The sequence below is a fragment of the Simochromis diagramma genome, unplaced genomic scaffold (assembly GCF_900408965.1).
Source record: "Simochromis diagramma unplaced genomic scaffold, fSimDia1.1 OVJJ01000361.1, whole genome shotgun sequence".
Lineage (NCBI taxonomy): Eukaryota > Metazoa > Chordata > Actinopteri > Cichliformes > Cichlidae > Simochromis > Simochromis diagramma.
In genome coordinates this window covers 3,168,520-3,191,664 of record NW_024386860.1, presented here as the reverse complement: position 1 = coordinate 3,191,664, position 23,145 = coordinate 3,168,520, and the positions used below count along the sequence as shown (strand labels likewise).

General features: G+C 39.1%; 3 protein-coding genes across 7 annotated transcripts; all 3 read left to right on the top strand.

Moving 5' to 3' along the window:
* Window positions 1-1,227: 1,227 nt before the first annotated feature.
* On the top strand, window positions 1,228-14,515 carry LOC120732239 (ribonuclease P protein subunit p38-like). Of its 4 annotated transcripts, XR_005695560.1 has the most exons (3): window positions 1,228-1,335; window positions 2,077-4,933; window positions 14,095-14,515. XR_005695560.1 is itself a non-coding variant. In XM_040029691.1 (2 exons), exon 2 carries the CDS (start codon window positions 2,090-2,092, stop codon window positions 2,915-2,917), a length of 828 nt encoding a protein of 275 aa, XP_039885625.1. In that variant the 5' UTR covers window positions 1,228-1,335; window positions 2,077-2,089; the 3' UTR covers window positions 2,918-5,351. The 4 variants fall into 4 exon arrangements, 3 of the variants coding, with proteins under 3 accessions (XP_039885625.1, XP_039885627.1, XP_039885626.1); XM_040029691.1 differs by lacking the exon at window positions 14,095-14,515 and having other exon boundaries at window positions 2,077-5,351; XM_040029693.1 differs by lacking the exons at window positions 1,228-1,335; window positions 14,095-14,515 and adding an exon at window positions 1,344-1,427 and having other exon boundaries at window positions 2,077-5,351.
* Window positions 10,275-14,060, top strand: LOC120732237. The gene is made up of 4 exons (XM_040029688.1): window positions 10,275-11,089; window positions 11,180-12,161; window positions 13,434-13,529; window positions 13,618-14,060. The coding sequence occupies exons 2-4, from the start codon at window positions 11,346-11,348 to the stop codon at window positions 13,936-13,938; spliced, it is 1,233 nt and encodes a 410-aa protein (XP_039885622.1). The 5' UTR covers window positions 10,275-11,089; window positions 11,180-11,345; the 3' UTR covers window positions 13,939-14,060.
* A 5,676-nt stretch (window positions 14,516-20,191) lies between the features above and the next one.
* On the top strand, window positions 20,192-23,102 carry LOC120732242 (ribonuclease P protein subunit p38-like). 2 transcript variants are annotated; one of them, XM_040029697.1, is made up of 2 exons: window positions 20,192-20,235; window positions 21,081-23,102. In XM_040029697.1, the coding sequence occupies exon 2, from the start codon at window positions 21,094-21,096 to the stop codon at window positions 21,895-21,897; it is 804 nt and encodes a 267-aa protein (XP_039885631.1). In that variant the 5' UTR covers window positions 20,192-20,235; window positions 21,081-21,093; the 3' UTR covers window positions 21,898-23,102. The 2 variants fall into 2 exon arrangements, with proteins under 2 accessions (XP_039885631.1, XP_039885629.1); XM_040029695.1 differs by lacking the exon at window positions 20,192-20,235 and adding an exon at window positions 20,699-21,003.
* The last annotated feature ends 43 nt before the right edge of the window (window positions 23,103-23,145 follow it).

Here is a 23,145-nt window from a genome sequence, read left to right as displayed (position 1 = left end):
ATATCATAGGCCTTAATTGTGCTGCCCAATAATATTCCCTAAGAGAAGGTAAGCCCCACCCCCCTTTTCCTTTGTTAAGTTGTAGGGTTTTAAATCTAATTCGGGGCCTTTTTCCTTGCCATATGTATCTTGACAAAATTTTGTCCCATTCATTAAACTGTTTCTGGTTAATTTCTATTGGTAGTGTTTGAAATAAATATAATAATTTAAGAAGAATATTAATTTTAATTGAGTCTATTCTTGAATATAAACTTAAATATGGAATTAAATTCCATCTCGCTATATCTTCCTTAATTTTTTTCTGTATTGGTAAATAATTTCGTTCTAATAGTTCTGTAAGATCCTTAGGTATTATGACTCCTAGATATTTAAAGTACTCTGTTTGCCATGCTAATTGATACTTATTTTTAATTTCTTCTGATGGAATATAATTGTACTTAAGCAATTGTGTTTTACTCATATTAACACTATATCCAGATAGTCGACCAAAGTATTCAAATGATTGCATTAATTTAGGTAAAGAATTTGATGGTTGACCCAAAAATATTAAAATATCATCTGCATAGCATGCTAATTTATGCTCCTTAACATGGATATTAATACCTTCTACTTCTTTATTTTGTCTTATATATTGAGCCAATAACTGAATAATTTCAATGTTAAACTATTCTCTTTCCCAAGGATTCCTGGCTTGCGAAAACAACTAGGTATTTCTTGAAATGCTGAGTTAAAGAAACGGGTCTATTTAAGGATTTTTCTGGCAGCGACCGTGACGTCAGCCGTGACGTCAGCTCTCTTTGATCCTTTGATTCGATCAAAGGAACTGATAATTATAGACCACAGGAACCATTTTTAATATGCGCAAAGACCTAAATACCTTTTAACCTTTTAATGAAGTATTTGAATAAATAAACCTTTTATTTTATATGTTTCATTTTATTCATATTATTGCTTGGTGTAAAAAATCACTTTTGAGTGCATTGAAACCAATTAATTAATTGGTTTAGAAAAGCCTACTTTCTATTTCCTGTGCTCGTGCACTTTTACTCCAGCGGATTCATGAAGGAGACTTCATGCACTTTTCCCTACATCAGACACTACAGTGTCAGATAACAGTGTTCGCCGCCTCTTAAACTCCACCTTCACTGCCTTCGCTGACTCTTTGATGATTTGACTGTCGTGTCGCCCTTTCGCCGCTATTCGGCGCTGTGGGGCTTTTCAAATAAAGTTATTTAAATTGAAACAACTGAAACAAAATGGCAGCGCCCTGTGTGTCTCTGTGTGCTGAAGCTGTAAAGAAGACGAGGAGAAATGCGTTACCTGCTTTAACTACAGGTAACGGCGGCTGTGTTTGTTTTTAACACTCGCAGAAGCGAAAAGTGTTTTATTAGAGCCGAAGAAGATCCGAAATTTAACGACATTTCCATGTGGGTTAAAGAAATGCGAAATGAAAACGTTACTAACCGTATTAGTGTATAATGGCGTTGTTTGTTTAGTCTGACTTATGGATAAAAATTTTTTAATAAATGTGCTCTTGTTCTTTCTATTTTATTCACTCATCTTAAAATGTACTTTATTCCTCTTAGTCGTGTTTACTCTTTACTGCTTTTACTTTTTTACCTTTTAGACAGACAAGAAAATTAAAAAGATTTCGGTATGCATTTTTTATATGTGAGTAAGCTGTTTAACTCATCTTTGGCATTTCTGTGCTTTAATTTAACATCAATAATTATTTACGTTTACTGGCCAGTTCATACATCTTCCTTGTGCTGGGTTGGACCCCCATTTGCCTTAAGAACTGCTTTATTTCTTCATGAAAGATTCTTGGGGGATCAACATGTGACCCATGTTGACATGACAGCATTACATTTGTGGCTGCACATACACGATGTGACTCTCCTGTTCCACCAGATCATAAAGGTGCTCTCTCTGATTGAGATCTGGTGATTGTGGAGGTTAAGTACAGGGAACTCATCTGATTGCCTTCATTACCAGTCAGGTGAACGGTTGTACTTAATAAAGTATCCAGTGATTGGTTGCCAGTCTCTAAAGCAGTTTTTCTCTCTTTTGTTACAGTGTCGGTTGTTTTATGCTCCAAACAGTCATGGCAGCTCCCGGAAAGCCGACTAAAAAGGAAATCAAAAAGCAGACTCCAGCCAAGACCTCCTTCACCTCACCCTTTGCCTCAAAATGGAGCCCGCTCCCCCAAGAGGACATGCACTTCATCCTGAAAACTCTGAAGGATAAGTTGATCTCAATGGGTCTGGAGAAAAAAGAAGTGAAAGTGTTTCGCCCATGGAGGAAAAAGAAAGGCAAAAAACCTGATGTCGCACCACAACCTGTTCCCCAGGTGAGCGATTCCTCCAAAAACGGCTGGACAGATGTGGCAGCCAGACGGCAGCTGGCCATCGGCATCAACGAGGTGACCAAGGCTCTAGAGAGAAACGAACTCAGATTGCTGCTCGTGTGCAAGTCTGTCAAACCGAAACACATGACTAATCACCTGATCGCTCTGAGCACCACCAGAGGAGTGCCGGCCTGCCAGGTGCCTCGCCTGAGCCAGAGTGTGTCGGAGCCGCTGGGGCTGAAAAGCGTGCTCGCCCTGGGGTTCAGACGGTGCTCCTCCAGTGACGATGGGGTGTTTACCGACACTGTCGATGCCATTAAGCCCAGAGTGCCTACATTGGACATGGCGTGGCTGCAAGGTGCTAAGCCTGAAGAACCTGTTGCCATGGAGGAGGAGGAAGGTGGTGAAAGAAGGGGACAAAAAAGGAAACTGGAAAGTGAATCTGAGGAGGTGTCAGAGTCTCCCTCCTGCACTCTGCAGCCGCTCCAGGTGAAGAGAATCGTTGCTAACCTGCAAAGAAAAAGAAAGGGAAGCCGAAGAAATAGCTGTAAAGTGAAAGAGAAACTTTAAAGACTGTTTAGCTCAGGAGTTTCCAGTGTTGTTTATTTTTTGGTTTTTGAACAGTGCTTGCAGCCTCAGTCTGGACATTACTTATGTGAATAGTTTATATAAAGAATTTCTGGAAGCGTAAAGAGAAGAAAAAGGTTTTTGGGAACAAGGTTTCGACTTTTCTGCCAAGTATTTTTTATCTGGGGAACCCTCAGACCTGCAGGTTTGCATTCATTGTTTCAGCAGATTAGTAGCATTGCATTTGGTTTCATGCATATTTATACAATTGAATATGGTCTGACTGAAGTTTGAATTTCAATTTGTCCACAATTAAAGCTGGTCTGCACACATTGTTTTTTATAAAGGCAATTAAGTTTTTCCTGGTATTTTGATAGTGCTGTTTGTTTTAAATGGAGCTTGTAATATTTTACCCTCAAATGAAATATATTTCCTCTATATCATAGAGAGGGCTGCCTTTACACCACCACCATCTTGGAGCTGTTCTGCTGGATTACTCGGGTACTAAGTAGAAAGTAGTAGTACATTCATGTTGAAATGTAAGCAGAAGTTTTAGCCCTCAGGCAGGCAAAAATGAGCCAACTTAACTTCCACACAAGGTGCACCTTATCTGATAGAATAGGAAGCATCAATTACATAGTAGCTATTCCCATAATTAAGACATCAACTATGAGTGTTCACAAAATGTCCTTACCCATTTTTCATGCGTGTCATGTTGTCTGCACACCCGACGGTTCAATAAACCCTGTGTTGATTACAGATTGTGGTTATGTCCTGAAACAAATGGCAGTTGCATTAGATAACTACAGAGCACTTTATGAGCCAACCTGCTTCTTTAATGAGAATTATGGCTCATTAAAGAAGCAGAAGCTCATCAGTGTTCACTGACAGTATTCTCATTAAAGGTATTGCATGACTCAGTGTCTTTCGAACCTCTATGTCCTGTGGATGTCAAATGATATAAATGGTCTAAACATACAACGTATGTTGGCGGCGACGTGGATGGTGTGGATGTGCCCGCCCACTGCTGCGGCGGCTAAAGAGACACGACATACAAAAGCAACATGGACACATGGGAGACGAGAAACAGAACCATGAATACTATTAAATCAAAGGACACAAATTAAACCAGATTCACACAGTCCAAAAGATAAACCCTGGATCACTTGACCAAGAGCCATGACACTATCACACAAAATTTAAAGCTGTTCTTTTAAGTAAATAAACGAAGCAGTAGGGAAATTTAATATTTGTTTTTTTTATTTTTTATTTTCTGCTAAATACACTTTTTGTTGTTTTTTAATATTTGCAGCTTTTTGTGCTCCCTATCAAGTGAACCCCTCACCTGAAATAATTTAAATAAAATGACATTTTAAATTATAAACCCCAACAATCAAATGATCCCCTATGAACAAGCACTGGGCAACGGTGGCCAGGAAAAACTCCCTTTCACAGGAAGAAACCTGAGGCAGAACCAGGTTCAAGAAGGGGCAGTCATCTGCCACGACTGGTTGGGGGGTGAGGGGCAAAATAAAACTTAAAGGAGAGCACGGCATAGTTATCGGAGGTTGGTGTAGTTGGTGGACCGTGGTTGGAAAGCAGGGGAGGTGGACGCACCTGAGCGCCAATCTGCAATCATGCCTTGCTGGTTTAAAGGCTGAACTAGGTCCTGCTGTGTTGTTGTTGTTACTGTGTGTGGCTGTGAGCTGCAGCCATCTGTAGTGGTAAACCTGTAGTAATAAAAGTAGATGATGAAAAACAAGAGTATATGGTCAGGTCTGTCGTGCGTCTTTCACAAGATTATAAACAGGGGTGCACATAAGTGGTCCGCAGGTGCGCATCAGTTATAAACACAATGCCACAGGGAGCAGCTGAGTCATTCACGTCAGGTGGACATCTTTGAGAAGACCCAGAAAGCTGCAGGAACAATAAGGGCCGCTGTGGCAAGACCTAAACCTACTTTAAGTAGGCATTTGGCACCACGATGCCACATACCAGTACCCTGAACCTCGTCCTGAGGTGGTTGAGCAACAGGAGTCTCAAGTCCCTCAGGTTCAGCAGCATTTTTGGGTTTTGAAAACTGTAATTCTTCCACTTGACACTGAATAGTTTTCAAAGCTTTCTCGAGATCTGCATTCCGTTTCTTTAGTTCATTTCTCTCGCTTTCAGCCTTGGACAGCTGAACAACAATGGTGTTGTTCTGTTCAAGGAGAAACTCTTGCGTTTCCTCAAGTTCATGCACATCTTGCTCAAGTGCTCCAATCTGCAGTGTTATCTTTAAGGGCACCCCCTCTATCTCGCTTATGCGAATTTTCTTTTTGGGCTCCATGCCCTGGACTATTCCTCTCTCCCCTGAGTTGGACGGTCCTTCCTCTCTCGTTTCTCTGTGAGACACTGAATTGCTGGACGGTTCCTGTGACATTTCTATAAAAGTTTTGCAAAAAACAAAACAAAACCGCTAACTGAATAATTTGAGTGTTAAACTATTCTCTTTCCCAAGGATTCCTGGCTTGCGAAAACAACTAGGTGTTTCTTGAAATGCCGAATTCAAGAAACTGGGGTCTATTTATAGATTTTTCTGGCAGCGACCGTGACGTCAGCCATGACGTCAGCTCTCTTCGATCCTTTGATTCGATCAAAGGAGGACTAAGCCAACTAACCAACCGTCCTCGGTTTTACTATATTCCGACAGAGGATCCATGTGTGTGACGTCATTCATCCCCGAACTGCTGCTTTGTGAGCTCACAGACAGGACAGACAGCGCGTAGCAACGCGCCTGATGATGTTTAAAGGATCCCGAAGCGCAAGTCCATCTTTTCAGACAAACTGCAAAAGAAATTTCCCTCGTAATGACCATAGCTGGACTGGCCATCGGCCCACCGGGCAAGGTGATTTTTCGTGGAATTAAAAAAATCTATTGAATCATATTTACTTTGCACTGTAAAAAATCAAACTTGCAATTGTTGAGCTTACAGTCATTTCTTTCACAATTCAACAATAAAAGTTGAGTTGCCCCATAAACTCAGATACATTAAGGGTTTCAACTAATCCTTTAACGTTTTGGAGTAAAAGTTGGTCTCAGATGAAATTTATTGCTGGCAAAATGAATGAATTCAAGTTTTACATGAGTTGAAGCTGTTGGCGCCTTTCTGTGCCTGAGCACGCATGTGCATCTCATATTTTTGGATACTACGGGGTCTACTTTGCGCTTTTGCAAGGACTGAAAGCCACCTGGCCCTCTGCCTTAATGAGAACGTGAGGCTTTTTATACCAGGAGCTGGATAGATCGTTCATCTCAACTTTCTAAATGCAAGAAATGTTTCTTTTATTATATCAGACAGTATATGTTTGAACAGTCTCAATTTGTCTTTTAGAAATATCACAACTGAAGTGCTTCCTATTTTTCCGAAACTTAGCATAGCATTACTTTCTAGGCTAAGAAGCCTTGTGGCTTATGGGTATGTGTTCACTATATCATTTAAGATTCCATGTCACAAACTACATGCCATGTCACAAAACAATGAAAATCCGAGCTACTAAAGAGGCGAGCTCATATCTGACAAGCCTCCGCGACACCCCCTATGTGTATTTCATGAAGTGCAGTCTGTGGCCGCCATAACACCGAACGAAACAAAATAGGCTGTCTCGCTCATGACCAACGGCTGCAACCCCCCCGCTGCTATTTAAAAATAAATTTCGGGGGCGCCCGCTGCCATGTCGTCTAATTTGTTCGAATCACTTTTAGCCAATAAAATGTGTGCTTTAGTTTCTGTGTGAACGGGGTGGTGGAGTCCTCACGGCCAGCGAGCTCCACCCAACACACAAACAGGAGGGAGAGGGAGATCAGAGAAGCAGCTACAGAGCAGTAAATATGGGGGTATTTTAAATACGAACTACTAGAGTCTGCAAGAGTCATATCAAACAGGCTTTAAATAAGTTAAAAAACACAGATGCATTAGAACTATGCATCCAGTAATGAAGCTGGAACAAAAGAGATGAACAAGTGATTAGGACTGGGCGACATCGAGTTTCTAAATATATTGATATATTTTTATACGAGATATGAGATGTGACAATATCGTTTATATCGATATAGTCTATGTTACATTATAATTATACTTGTGGAGCCGCAAGTTTGCCTCTCTTTTGTCCACTTTTGTCTCTACGCAACGTTACTCCGCCTCGGCTCTCTCCTTCACTGAACACAACTCCCCCTCCCCCATCGCTTCACCTGCAGGCAACAAGATGGACACGGCAGCTATCAAAGAGGATTTGGTCGGTAAAAAGAAAACCTTTGAAGATTACTATTTTAGTGCTGTCAGCGTAAAGTTAATGCCATAACTGCATTAACGGGGCAAATCTCCGTTAACTAGTTACCGCGGATCACCGCGTGCGTGGAGCTGGGCGGCTTTAACGAGCTAACCGGGCTAACGCCTTGACGCACGGCCTAAAATCCTTTCGATTTTCTCAAAAATAGACAGTGCGCCTTATGTATGAATTCTGGTTGTGCTTACTGACCGCGAACCAATTTTATGTGGTACACAGCTTAAAAAAAATCTGTCAAAAATGTTTTGGTACGACTTTGCTAAGCTATGAAGCTGCACTGCTTGATTGATTGTTGGATTATTACGGCTACCGAGGAGCCCCGCAGAGTGATACTACTCTGCTTCAACGTAATATTACCATATTATGTGTATAAGGACCACAAATGGCACCTGTAAGAGACATGGTTACAAAGAGGATTTCAAACTCCAGGCTGTCAGTCACGCAGTAGAACTTGGAAACAGAGCAGCTGCGAAATCTGTCTTTGTTATTATGCTCAGCATCTTTTAGTTTAAATTTTGATCGCACAATTGTGAGCTTTTTGTTATGCACAAAACATTGTTTTGGTTTATTTATGGAGCATCATTAATAAATGCACTGATAATTTAAACAGATGCTTCAGGAGTTTTATCCCACTCATACTTTCAATCCAATGTTTGTCATTCTAAGTTGTAAAACCAATCACACACAATTATCCTTGGCATACATAATACATCCCAGTACACTGTTGGTGCATTCCATGTAGAATACAATTTGTTAATAATAAATTAAACATTTGATGTAATGTATAACTGGTAAATTATTTGTTTTACACTGTTTTACATGGCATTTTACAAGGCAGAATCAGCTCACTTTAGTGAAAACAATTAGGACAGGAGAAAAAAATTCTTAAGTAATGTCAGGAAGCTGGTATTTTATTTTAAAACTAATTGCTATTTTTATTTATTTAGAGAATTAAAATCCAACTCCAGACCACTACTTGTCCTGATTTGTGAGGGACTGACGAAGAGTTGGTAAGGAGAGGAATCAGAACAGGAGTGCCTCCCCCCGCCCCCAAACACATAATCAGGTAATGTAACTTTGGTAATTTGAGATTAATTCAGGTTTCTTTTGAATTGTTGACACTGTCCTCTCCTCTCTTCTCATTATAGTTTTTGTATGCAGTGCCAGTTCTGCTCTTTTGTCTGTTCAAGCCAAGAAGTACTCTTAAGACATCACCAGCTACGACATAGAAGAGGATTTCATTTGCCCTGTGTTTACAGTGACTGAGTCTGTTCGTTTAGGACACGAAGGGCATTGAAGTCTCACCTCAGCAGATCACACAACAGGGCTAAGAAAAGGCAGGTGATCTCAACATTTTTTTTTTTTTTTTTTTTTTTTTGTGATTTTTGTGAATTTAAGGAAAACTGTTCACAGCATACATTTATTTCACATATTTTAAGGCACTTAAAAACCCATCAGACTGTATCCTGTCCTTTCCAAAAATGTGACAATGTTACCAACAATTTATCAACCTTTACGTCACACACAAGCAGAAAGCACAAAAACTCAAAAGATATAAAAAAACTGTATTAGACTGATTTCTCATGCAAATGCATGTCCTAGTGAAAGTAGCTCCCCTGATAAATCCTTAAATACCTCTCAGGAGTCAGAGACATTATCAAGTGGTTCAGGTGTAGCATCAAGTGATAAAGAGGACAATGAGTTTGTAAATTACCAATGTCTTGAACATAAAATAGCTAGACTTTTTCTATGCATGCAAATAGGGCTGGGCCATATCATCCCGTTCACGGTAATACCGGTGTAATGTTGGGCAACGATAAGAAAATGAAATATCACGATAGAATATGGGTAAAACGCGCATGCGCAGTGCCTTTGTTTTCATACGCACATTGTGAAAAAGGCGACGGGGAATGAGAAGAGCGAAAGTGGATTGTTGAATGAAACGATGAACCAGAACTGGTTTGTAAAAATGCTGCAGCTTCAGTGGTGTGGAACTGGTTTAGCTTTCGTCCGTCAGATACACAACAAAGCACTATTTTTGGTAGAGCATGCTAGCGGGCCGTCGTTATTACAGTGTTGTTTGGAAAATACGGCACACTTAAAATCAATCCTTTGATTTTTCTGAAAATCAACAGAGCCCCTTATAATCCCGTGTGCCTTAGGTATGAATTCTGGTTGTGTTTACTGACCTCGAAACGAGTTTATGTACACGGCACTCGAAAATCTGTCAAATGTTTTAGTACGACTTTGCTAAGCTATGAAGCCGCACCGCTTGATGGATTGTTGGAGCAGTACGGCTGTCATCCGCAGGGGATGATCTGATATCCTCGTGTCTGTGTGTTGTTCCCACATCATCATAATAAATGTTGTTCCAGGGTCAACATTGCAAGTGACCAATGACATTGTTGTGACGTCCCCCTTTTGTGTCTTTGAAAAATACTGCCTTAAAAAATCGACTTCACTTGCGAGAAGAGAAACCGCTTCTGTCCGCCCATCCAGGAACTTGAATTCTTTGCATTTCAGGATACTTTTCTTTAATAAACTGTAAGCATTATACATATTGTCCTTACAGAGGCGGTTTCTCTTCTCGCAAGTGAAGTAGATTTTTTGAAGGCGTTTGCTTTTTTTCGAGGTCGCGGATGACGTCAGGAGAAGGTGATTGGTCACTTGCAATGTTGAACCTGGAACAGCATTATTTATGATGACAAGGGAGGAGCCCGGCGGAGTGATACGTACGGTGCTTCAACATAATATTACCGTATTGTGTGTGTATAACCTCTTTTTAAGTTTCGTGACTGTTATACATGGTTAAGCTGAGGATATGTCGGCCAGTTTCCACTGGAAATGCCTTTTGGTTAAACTGTCAGCAAGGAATTTGCATTTGCACTGTTAAATTTTTATATTTATTTTAATGCAGATAAAAAAACAGCTGCTTGTTTAAGTGAAAATACATTGATGTGTTTTTTTGCACTAATAAAGTTGTGGAGTTGTAAAGTATTTTGTCTAGTGTCAATTATATCGTTATCGCAAATTTTCAAATCTATATCGCGATAAATATTTTTGGTCATATCGCCCTGCTCTACATGCAAACATTGTTACATGTTTCTAAAAGGGCTTTGCAGGAAATTATTGAGGAAATTAGTGACATTTTAAAATTTTCTCAGGTTCATTCATTTCAAAGAATCAAAGAGGTGCTTGCTGAACAGAACATTGAGGCAGATGATGATGTAATTAAAAATATAAATGATGCACTTTTCAAAACCAACCCATTATTTATCTCAACAGAACCAAAAGGTGCATTATCTACTGATTACAAGAGAAATATTTATTTCAAGAATAATTTTCATGTATGTGAGCCTAAAGAGTACACCTACAAAGCGAGAACTAGAAATACATTTGTTTATGTCTCAGTAAACCAGGTCTTGGAGAACTTATTGAAAGAGAAAAGTTTCTTTGAAAAGTTAGCATTTGATAAAGAAATTAGTGAAGGTTACAGATAATTTAGAGATGGGCAGTATTTCAAAAACAACAAGCTTTTAGGATTGCAAGATACTTGCATTAGTTTAGCTTTGTATATTGATGACTTTGAAATATGCAACCCTTTAGGAACATCTCGAAAAATTCATAAAATAACTGCAATAAATAACTGACTCTGGGAAAGTGTCATTTGTTGCTACAAAGCTCTCCTCTTGGTTTATGGAACATTACAGATCGGCTTGACAGCAGCTACAAAGATCTGGAAATACTTGACCCAGAAGATTTGAATGATTACCACCCTTTAGCTGAATACTGCGTAGCTGGACAACTGATGGTGACACCTGTTACGTGCCTCCTGCATTGAAAGTGATGGTATGTATTATTCTTAAATAGTTTTCAGTTGATTACTTTGAATTCGTTAATTATTTAGAATTGCGCCCTTTTTTTGGTTTGTCTTCACAGGCCCTGTTACTGCGAGTCCACAACTTATCAGAAAAGTCCACTGTTCCAGAATCTGTGAAGCAGCTTCAAGATGAACTACAAGCAAAGCTTGGACTTGAAGGTGACTTTGCAATACAATATGAAGACCCAGATTTTGGGAACGCACTTTGCAACCTGATGGATATTAATGAGCTACCTGCTGGACGGGCAGTGTTGTACCTCATTTGGGAGGAAAATGCATCAGCCTCGCCACCAGACTCCATCTGATCATAGCGCCATCTCATCTATTGATACAGCCAGTGTGAGTTCAGCATCTTCTTTCAGCCCGTCCTCATCCACCCAGACCTACATGTGTAGCACTTCACAGTGGCCAAATCCATTTCCTATCCCAACCTTTTCCTATGATGTAGAGTTAAAACTTTGCAAGGGCAACGAGGTATATGAGAAAGCAGGGGCAAATTTAAGTGTAACAAGAGACATCAAGATGGAAGTTCTAGACAAGCTGGCACAAGAAATGTTTGCAATCAAAGCCTACCCTGACAAGAATGAAATAACGTCTGTTGCCCAGGAGCTAGTTTCAAAACATCCCTGCCTCAAAGAGCCCGGCAATGGCACAGGATATGATGGTTGGGCAGCAAGCATTAAGTTCAAGCTTGGCAACTACCGTTCCAAGCTAAGGCAAGCTGAATGTAGTGAAGTTGCAGTCAATCGAAAAAGAAGAGGGGAAGAAGATGACAGTGGCACAAATAGATTTTCCTTAAAGAAACCAAAGCGAGGTGAAGTCAACTTTATCCCTGATGCCCCAGAAAACTACAATGATGAGTCTCTTGAAAATGAAAGATGCATTTTGGAAGATGAAATGAAGAAGAGGAATAAGAACATGGCACTCATCACCCAAAAGATGGACATCACATTCTCTCTCAGGAGGAAAGAAGTTGTGGAGATGCAGCCCTTGGTCAAGGAAATGCAGCTCAGATGGCCAGCTCTCTTCTTGAAAGAACAGGTTAGATAATGTCTTAAATATTTAAAGGAAAACTTCCATTTTTTTTTCAGTGTGGTCTTATTTCTAGAATGGAAAACGTTCATTTACTCACCCAGACAAATTTCAAGGCATTTGGAGTTGTTAGAAAGAAATTTTAATCCCAATGTTACGAGTCAGTCGTTTTGCAGGAGAGAGCTGAGTCACGGTTATGGGGAAAGGATTCACTGAGACCACTAAGAAATGCCTGAATTAAGCCAAAAACCACTGTGGAGGGTTTTTAATATAAGGAAATAACATTAAAATGTGTTTAAAAGCTCCAAAAAGTTGATTTTATATGATATAAAATTTCTTTTGAACAATTCCAAATGCCTCAAAACTTGTCTGGGTGAGTAAATGAACGTGAGCGCCATTTCTTGTGCCCTTGAGAAATATCTGTTTGTATCACTCCAATATCTTGTAGAAAAGGTTGAAGGCTACCGTTGAGCTAACAATGCTAATGGTAAAATATAAAAAACATAGTTGGCTCTAAAAATATGAAGCTAATTTTGGTATTACCAACAACTCGATTGAAGTGAAATCTATTTACTTGTCAACTTACCGTGTATAATAATGGATTGCATTTATTTCGCTCTTTGCTGGGCACCCAAAGCGCTTTACAATTCCACTACTTACTCACTCTCACATTCACACATCGGTGCAGGGAAACCACAGTTATAGCCACAGCTGCCCTGGGGTAGACTGACAGAAGCGACGCTGCCATATCGCACATTGGCCCCTCTGGCCAACACCAGTAGGTGGTAGGGTAAAGGGTCTTGCCCAAGGACACAACAACCAGGACAGAGAGAGCTGGGAGTTTGATGAACAGGTAATATATATAAAAATGTATTGGTGTCTGGTTTATGAGGAACCTGAAGTTCCCACTGTAAAGAAAGATATTTTAACAATTTTTACATCAATTTAGTAAATATTTAATAGTTTTCAGAAAGTGTGTCCTGAATGGGATTATAAGCAGCGCTGTGTGTTTGGCAGATGGCAGGTCATGACAGACAGTTGAACTCTCATCCCACTCATGGCACTTTTTGTTATACATGTTGTAATAAGTGTGCTACATTTCTTGCACATCAAAATTACTTTAAAAAAAACTGACAAAACCATGAGCAATTATCTGCAATAACTAATTTCAACATCTTATTTCTTAAGACTGTATTTTTAGCAACAAAACTTAATGTGTTTTAAAAACAAAATGGTAGGTTTATAAATGAGACTGAGTCTTATTTGATTTCCTTGTTTTAGGTCTCAAACATAGTCGAGCATCGACGAACCATCAGTTTGGAAGGGTTACCGATATTTGTTCACGACGACGAGACCAAACTCTTCTTAACATGTCTGGTGAGCATGCAAATCTACTCAATCTTTGGATTTGGTTTTCAGAGACTTATATGTACTGTTTTGTTTTGTTTTTTGTTTTTTTGCATAGGATACAGATCCAGTTGAGAGGGCAACCCGAGGTGTTACGGTGGGCATCCTCACTGTTTTGGAGGACTACGTGGGACCCAACTCGCAGTCCACAGTGGTCAACACTACCATTGTTTTGGAAGAGGACATTATTCTTGATGATCTGCCAGACCTTCCCACTGCCTTTGCCTACCTGTTTGGCCTACTTTATGGGCTCAACATGGAGTTTCCCAAAGAACTCAAGTACACATTTGAAGCTGTGAAACACATTTTTATGGAGTTGACATCTACCTGTTCCCAGAGGATAAGAAGCTTCAAAACCAAGCTCTTAACCAAAGTCTAACCTATTTGACAACATGTTCAACTCAAATGTGTCAAACTTGTGTAAAACAGAATGCAGCAATTTGCTTTGATTTAGTTTTTGGGTTTCGTGGTAAGTTGCTCTGAAAAAAGTTAATTTCTGGCTTTAAGAAAATGGTAAGGTTCACCTCATCCTGAGGTGGTTGAGCAACAGGAGTCTCAAGTCCCTCAGGTTCAGCAGCATTTTTGGTTTTTGAAAACTGTAATTCTTCCACTTGACACTGAATAGTTTTCAAAGCTTTCTCGAGATCTGCATTCCGTTTCTTTAGTTCATTTCTCTCGCTTTCAGCCTTGGACAGCTGAACAACAATGGTGTTGTTCTGTTCAAGGAGAAACTCTTGCGTTTCCTCAAGTTCATGCACATTTTGCTCAAGTGCTCCAATCTGCAGTGTTATCTTTAAGGGCACCCCCTCTATCTCGCTTATGCGAATTTTCTTTTTGGGCTCCATGCCCTGGACTATTCCTCTCTCCCCTGAGTTGGGTGGTCCTTCCTCTCTCGTTTCTCTGTGAGACACTGAATTGCTGGACGGTTCCTGTGACATTTCTATAAAAGTTTCGCACAAAACAAAACCGCTAACTGAATAATTTCTTCTTTTTTTTTTTATTGACATTTTAGAATCACTATACAATACCATCAACTTTTTATTTATTTTGATTTGAACTTCAGCTATCTTTCAGTACATATATTTTTTCTTTTTTTCTATATTTAAACAACTAAAATATCCATACAATAAGAACGAAAGAAGAAGCAAAGAAAAAGAAGCAAAACAACATAAATAAAAAATACATAAGAAAAAAGGAAAGATAAAAAAATATAAGGAGTGTGTTTTTGTTTCCATTAATGTAACTAATATTTCCTCTAGTCTTCTAGTAGTTAACAAAGTCAAAATCTAATGCAAAAGCAAAAACTGGCCTGCGTTTTCTAATGTAGTCCATCCATTTCTTCCATCGTGATACAAACAGGTCCCTCTTGTAGTTCACATCTGCTGTCATTTTCTCCATTCTGTAAATGTCCAGTGTGATGTTCATTGTTGGGCTCTCTGAAGAAAGCTTTTTTTTTTTTTTTTTTTTTGTGATGGCTTTTTTTTCCTGCTGCCAGTAAAATATTAAACAAGTATTTATCGTTCTTTGTCCATCCTTCTGGAATAAGTCCAAATAATAGACTTTTACTTTCCAAAGGTAAATATCTTCCAAATGTCTCTTGTATTGCTGCATGTATTCCCTTCCACTAAGTTTTAATAACATGACAGTCCCAGAAAATATGATAGTGATTTGCATTTGTATTTCCACAATTTCTCCAGCAAGTGGGAGGGTTACCTTCATAGTGAGATTTTTGGTGAGGTGTAATAAAATATCTTATCAGGCATTTCCACCCAAATTCCCTCCAGCTCTGTGAGCTGCTACATTTCCATTGATATGCCCATATTGTTGTCCACTCATCCTCCTTTTATCTCTATTCCTCCCTCAATTTCCCATTTTGTTTTGATATACATGGTTGAGTGTAATTTCATATTTGTTAATCCTTTATAGAGGTCACCTATAATACCTCTATTTTTATTTGAACTATATGCCCTTTTAAATACATCTAGCAGCTGTTTACTCAATTCAGCCTTAGCTTTTATCGTTTTATTGACAAAATGCCTCATCTGTAGATATCTATAAAAATCCTGTGTTTCTAATGAATATTTATCTTTCATTTTATCAAAACTAATTAGTCTCCCTTCCTCCATTACCATACATAAAGCTGTTAATCCTTTCTATGTCCAATCTTTTAATCTGGTGTCCAATTTATTTGGAGCAAAATGTGTGTCATATGCACACCACTTAAGAACTGATATATCCTCTTCTAGTTTATATTCTTTTATTACTGTTTCCCAAATTTTAAAAGTCAACTTGATCCATGGATTTTCAATAGTTTTTATTAAATTTTGCAAGCTTCTGTCTGCTATAATAGCTTGTATGGGGATGGAAGTCAGACCCTCCTCAATGGCTTTCCATTGAGCATCGTATGAAGGATTTCAGCATATCATAGGCCTTAATTGTGCTGCCCAATAATATTCCCTAAGAGAAGGTAAGCCCCACCCCCCTTTTCCTTTGTTAAGTTGTAGGGTTTTAAATCTAATTCGGGGCCTTTTTCCTTGCCATATGTATCTTGACAAAATTTTGTCCCATTCATTAAACTGTTTCTGGTTAATTTCTATTGGTAGTGTTTGAAATAAATATAATAATTTAAGAAGAATATTAATTTTAATTGAGTCTATTCTTGAATACAAACTTAAATATGGAATTAAATTCCATCTCGCTATATCTTCCTTAATTTTTTTATGTATTGGTAAATAATTTCGTTCTAATAGTTCTGTAAGATCCTTAGGTATTATGACTCCTAGATATTTAAAGTACTCTGTTTGCCATGCTAATTGATACTTATTTTTAATTTCTTCTGATGGAATATAATTGTACTTAAGCAATTGTGTTTTACTCATATTAACCCTATATCCAGATAGTCGACCAAAGTATTCAAATGATTGCATTAATTTAGGTAAAGAATTTGATGGTTGACCCAAAAATATTAAAATATCATCTGCATAGCATGCTAATTTATGCTCCTTAACATGGATATTAATACCTTCTACTTCTTTATTTTGTCTTATATATTGAGCCAATAACTGAATAATTTCAATGTTAAACTATTCTCTTTCCCAAGGATTCCTGGCTTGCGAAAACAACTAGGTATTTCTTGAAATGCTGAGTTAAAGAAACGGGTCTATTTAAGGATTTTTCTGGCAGCGACCGTGACGTCAGCCGTGACGTCAGCTCTCTTTGATCCTTTGATTCGATCAAAGGAACTGATAATTATAGACCACAGGAACCATTTTTAATATGCGCAAAGACCTAAATACCTTTTAACCTTTTAATGAAGTATTTGAATAAATAAACCTTTTATTTTATATGTTTCATTTTATTCATATTATTGCTTGGTGTAAAAAATCACTTTTGAGTGCATTTAAACCAATTAATTAATTGGTTTAGAAAAGCCTACTTTCTATTTCCTGTGCTCGTGCACTTTTACTCCAGCGGATTCATGAAGGAGACTTCATGCACTTTTCCCTACATCAGACACTACAGTGTCAGATAACAGTGTTCGCCGCCTCTTAAACTCCACCTTCACTGCCTTCGCTGACTCTTTGATGATTTGACTGTCGTGTCGGCTTTTCAAATAAAGTTATTTAAATTGAAACAAAGAAATTACGGAGGCTATTTACGGTGGCCCCTAGAGACAAAGCACGTACAAACTCCAAAACACTTGCAAACTCCAAAACACATGCAAATTCCAAAACACTTGCAAACTAAAAAACACATGCAAACTCCAAAACACTTGCAAACTAAAAAACACATGCAAACTCCAAAACACATACAAACTCCAAAACACTTGCAAAATCCAAAACACGTACAAACTCCAAAACACTTGCAAAATCCAAAACACTTGCAAACTCCAAAACACGTACAAAATCCAAAACACGTACAAACTCCAAAACACTTGCAAAATCCAAAACACTTGCAAACTCCAAAACACATGCAAATTCCAAAACACAACGGAAGTGCTCCAGGACGCTAGGGGCAGTGTTGAGCTCGATTTGCAAAATAAACGGCAAGTTTGTCTGTATGGGACGGTCTAGTCTCCGTCGCGCTTCCCAGGTTGCCTAGCAACCATGATACTAACCGCTGGAAACGTGTCATACAACTTGGTTTGACAGAAATGAGGGAGAACATATTTTATTCATTTGTTTGTTTGTTTCTACAAGAGCTTTGTGTGATTTGATAAGTATCTGAGGCTGAGACCACAGGACAGTAAAACATGATTTTTGGGCTTCATTTCTGTACTGAACAGTTATTTCAAGATTAGTTAGTAAATAAGAATTAGTTGATGTTGTTCATGAGACTAAAGTCATATCACTTTGGTAATGTAAATATAATATGGCCAATATTATAGTTATTATATTAATCATTATTAGCTATTACAGCAGTGAACGTGAACTCTGTGTCAAATACTGAGCTTCAGTACAGATTCAAGTTGCAGTTATTTATGTCTTATCACCTTAAATCTTCACTCAAAGACAAGTATCTTTGACAGTGCATATATAGGTGTATCATATATAAGAGACAAATGTTGTTCCTTCAGTATGTTGGCATTACTAAATTTGGCTCATTGCTTACATATATTTATAAAAAGAAAATGTACAAGCTGTGATAACTGTTTCTGATAAAATGAAGAGTAGACTGATACATGAAATATTCCTTTATTGGGTGAGAAAATCAGACCATGTCATAACTGCTTTAAGTCATACAGAATAGATATCAGAGCCTTAAACAGGCTGGCTTCTGCTAAATGGGTCAAACTGGGCAGAAAGTATACAAACACATAACATCCTTATAGAATATGATGTAACACTATAGATCAACTTACCTCAGAATATATAAAGCATATAAACAATTACAGCAATATGATGCAACAAACACAGCAGTGCTACTAATCCAAAATACTCAAAGCTTCATAGAACTGGAACAAACATTTATTTTTAGGTCCATTCTGCTGCTGATACATACTTTAGGTTTCTGAATATTACACTTGTTGCTGCCTTTCATAGTGTGTAACTTGAAGGCCCTGAGTACTTTCTCCCACACTGAAAACACTGGAATGATCAAATTATTTGAACATTACCTAATAAGACTGATTCAGGACAGACAATTAGTTATTTTAAACTTTTCTAGCAGTCCTTCACAAACAGGGAACAGTCTGTCTATTCTCTCCATCTGTCAGCTGCTGCTGGCTCTTCCTCCTCCTCTTCCTCACACACTGTTGAGTTTGTCCTGGTGGATCATTAGGGGTGCAAAGCCTCACAGATGATGTGCAGCAGTGGGTCCCTCAGTCTGTCCTCACTCTGGACACTTGCAGTTGTCACACATGGAAATCAAATGTGTGATAAGCTGCAGGATTCAAACACAAGTGTAACTTATAAACACATGTTCATACTTTTATTACACAATCAGAGAGAAAGAAAAAGAGAGAGAGTGCAGGACAGACAGACAGGTGGCAGTCTCAGGTGTATACACTGCTACAAAACAGCACAAAAGAAGGAGGATTTAGTGTTTGTGTTATTACGAAACAAGAAGAGTTCCCAGATGGTACAGTGGACACATGTGTGACTCCTGTGATTAAAGCATCTTTCTTTCAGCTTAACGAGTGAACCGTCAGCTCGTTCAAACACACGTTAAACAGTGCAGTGGATCCTGCTTGTGCTGTGATATTCAGGACTGCAAACCGAGCAGCATCACTGACTTTCAGCTTGTTGTGTTTGTGGATATATGACTGACTTTAATTATCCACAAAATCATCACAATCTCTGTAAGATTAAGGTCGACTATATATATATTTTTTAAAGTAAAGGCTTTAAAACCAAGTTAATTCTGAAAGTACAGACATCGCTAATGTCACATAACTTTCCCGACATGTGGCCAACAATAATGGTTTAATGTTCTTCATTAAAAAAATATTTGCGCATAAATAAGTGACATAATATTCAGTACTTACTTCTGAAAGTTTACTCTTCCTCCGCTCCGCTTCCACCGTTTTTTTTTTCCGGCAAAATTATCCACACCACCACCGCACTATGAAGTCTGGGATATGTTGGGCCATGAAGGCTACACCGACCCATCCTTAAAATTCAGGGAAATTAAGGACGCATTTGAGGGCCGCATTTCGAGCAGCCTTTGAATTGGGAAAGCCTTCTCTTGTCGCTGTGACGTAATCGGCCTTAAAATGCGGCCTTTAAGGCTGCAAACCCCAAATCCGGTCATTGGCATTTCCTGGCTTGTGTAGTTACTAGGTAACAAAAGCTCAACACTGCCCCTAGCGTCCTGGAGCACTTCCGTTGTGTTTTGGAGTTTGCAAGTGTTTTGGATCTTGCAAGTGTTTTGGAGTTTGTACGCGTTTTGGAGTTTGTACGCGTTTTGGAGTTTGCATGTGCTTTGGAGTTTGCATTTGCTTTGTCTCTAGGGGCCACCGTAGCTATTACTTATCACCTGACCAAAGATATGGCTCCCATCAACACTGTGCAAAACGAGGGATTTAGGAAAGTGATCAACGCCCTAGACAAACGCTACACAGTGCCGTCCCGCAACTATTTTTCTATTGTTGCACTACCTGCTCTATACACGCAGTGTCGAGCAACGGTGGAGACGGAATTTCAAGCAGTACAACATTTTGCAGCAACAACAAAACGTGAGACATTTGTTGTTTTTATGTTTATTTATTGTTTTTATGTTCAGTCTCAACTGTTACGAAGTTGATGTGCAGTTAATAAGTGCAATAAATATTTATACTGGAAAAGAAAATCGTGAGAGACTCGTGATCTCAATTCTAAGCCAAAAAATCGTGATTCTCATTTTATGCAAAATCGTGCAGCCCTAATTTCCATGTGGGTTAAAGAAATGCGAAATGAAAACGTTACTAACCGTATTAGTGTATAATGGCGTTGTTTGTTTAGTCTGACTTATGGATAAAAAAAATTTAATAAATGTGCTCTTGTTTTTTCTATTTTATTCACTCATCTTAAAATGTACTTTATTCCTCTTAGTCGTGTTTACTCTTTACTGCTTTTACTTTTTTACCTTTTAAACAGACAAGAAAATTAAAAAGATTTCGGTATGCATTTTTTATATGTGAGTAAGCTGTTTAACTCATCTTTGGCATTTCTGTGCTTTAATTTAACATCAATAATTATTTACATTTACTGGCCAGTTCATACATCTTCCTTGTGCTGGGTTGGACCCCCATTTGCCTTAAGAACTGCTTTATTTCTTCATGAAAGATTCTTGGGGGATCAACATGTGACCCATGTTGACATGACAGCATTACATTTGTGGCTGCACATACACGATGTGACTCTCCTGTTCCACCAGATCATAAAGGTGCTCTCTCTGATTGAGATCTGGTGATTGTGGAGGTTAAGTACAGGGAACTCATCTGATTGCCTTCATTACCAGTCAGGTGAACGGTTGTACTTAATAAAGTATCCAGTGATTGGTTGCCAGTCTCTAAAGCAGTTTTTCTCTCTTTTGTTACAGTGTCGGTTGTTTTATGCTCCAAACAGTCATGGCAGCTCCCGGAAAGCCGACTAAAAAGGAAATCAAAAAGCAGACTCCAGCCAAGACCTCCTTCACCTCACCCTTTGCCTCAAAATGGAGCCCGCTCCCCCAAGAGGACATGCACTTCATCCTGAAAACTCTGAAGGATAAGTTGATCTCAATGGGTCTGGAGAAAAAAGAAGTGAAAGTGTTTCGCCCATGGAGGAAAAAGAAAGGCAAAAAACCTGATGTCGCACCACAACCTGTTCCCCAGGTGAGCGATTCCTCCAAAAACGGCTGGACAGATGTGGCAGCCAGACGGCAGCTGGCCATCGGCATCAACGAGGTGACCAAGGCTCTAGAGAGAAACGAACTCAGATTGCTGCTTGTGTGCAAGTCTGTCAAACCGAAACACATGACTAATCACCTGATCGCTCTGAGCACCACCAGAGGAGTGCCGGCCTGCCAGGTGCCTCGCCTGAGCCAGAGTGTGTCGGAGCCGCTGGGGCTGAAAAGCGTGCTCGCCCTGGGGTTCAGACGGTGCTCCTCCAGTGACGATGGGGTGTTTACCGACACTGTCGATGCCATTAAGCCCAGAGTGCCTACATTGGACATGGCGTGGCTGCAAGGTGCTAAGCCTGAAGAACCTGTTGCCATGGAGGAGGAGGAAGGTGGTGAAAGAAGGGGACAAAAAAGGAAACTGGAAAGTGAATCTGAGGAGGTGTCAGAGTCTCCCTCCTGCACTCTGCAGCCGCTCCAGGTGAAGAGAATCGTTGCTAACCCTGCAAAGAAAAAGAAAGGGAAGCCGAAGAAATAGCTGTAAAGTGAAAGAGAAACTTTAAAGACTGTTTAGCTCAGGAGTTTCCAGTGTTGTTTATTTTTTGGTTTTTGAACAGTGCTTGCAGCCTCAGTCTGGACATTACTTATGTGAATAGTTTATATAAAGAATTTCTGGAAGCGTAAAGAGAAGAAAAAGGTTTTTGGGAACAAGGTTTCGACTTTTCTGCCAAGTATTTTTTATCTGGGGAACCCTCAGACCTGCAGGTTTGCATTCATTGTTTCAGCAGATTAGTAGCATTGCATTTGGTTTCATGCATATTTATACAATTGAATATGGTCTGACTGAAGTTTGAATTTCAATTTGTCCACAATTAAAGCTGGTCTGCACACATTGTTTTTTATAAAGGCAATTAAGTTTTTCCTGGTATTTTGATAGTGCTGTTTGTTTTAAATGGAGCTTGTAATATTTTACCCTCAAATGAAATATATTTCCTCTATATCATAGAGAGGGCTGCCTTTACACCACCACCATCTTGGAGCTGTTCTGCTGGATTACTCGGGTACTAAGTAGAAAGTAGTAGTACATTCATGTTGAAATGTAAGCAGAAGTTTTAGCCCTCAGGCAGGCAAAAATGAGCCAACTTAACTTCCACACAAGGTGCACCTTATCTGATAGAATAGGAAGCATCAATTACATAGTAGCTATTCCCAAAATTAAGACATCAACTATGAGTGTTCACAAAATGTCCTTACCCATTTTTCATGCGTGTCATGTTGTCTGCACACCCGACGGTTCAATAAACCCTGTGTTGATTACAGATTGTGGTTATGTCCTGAAACAAATGGCAGTTGCATTAGATAACTACAGAGCACTTTATGAGCCAACCTGCTTCTTTAATGAGAATTATGGCTCATTAAAGAAGCAGAAGCTCATCAGTGTTCACTGACAGTATTCTCATTAAAGGTATTGCATGACTCAGTGTCTTTCGAACCTCTATGTCCTGTGGATGTCAAATGATATAAATGGTCTAAACATACAACGTATGTTGGCGGCGACGTGGATGGTGTGGATGTGCCCGCCCACTGCTGCGGCGGCTAAAGAGACACGACATACAAAAGCAACATGGACACATGGGAGACGAGAAACAGAACCATGAATACTATTAAATCAAAGGACACAAATTAAACCAGATTCACACAGTCCAAAAGATAAACCCTGGATCACTTGACCAAGAGCCATGACACTATCACACAAAATTTAAAGCTGTTCTTTTAAGTAAATAAA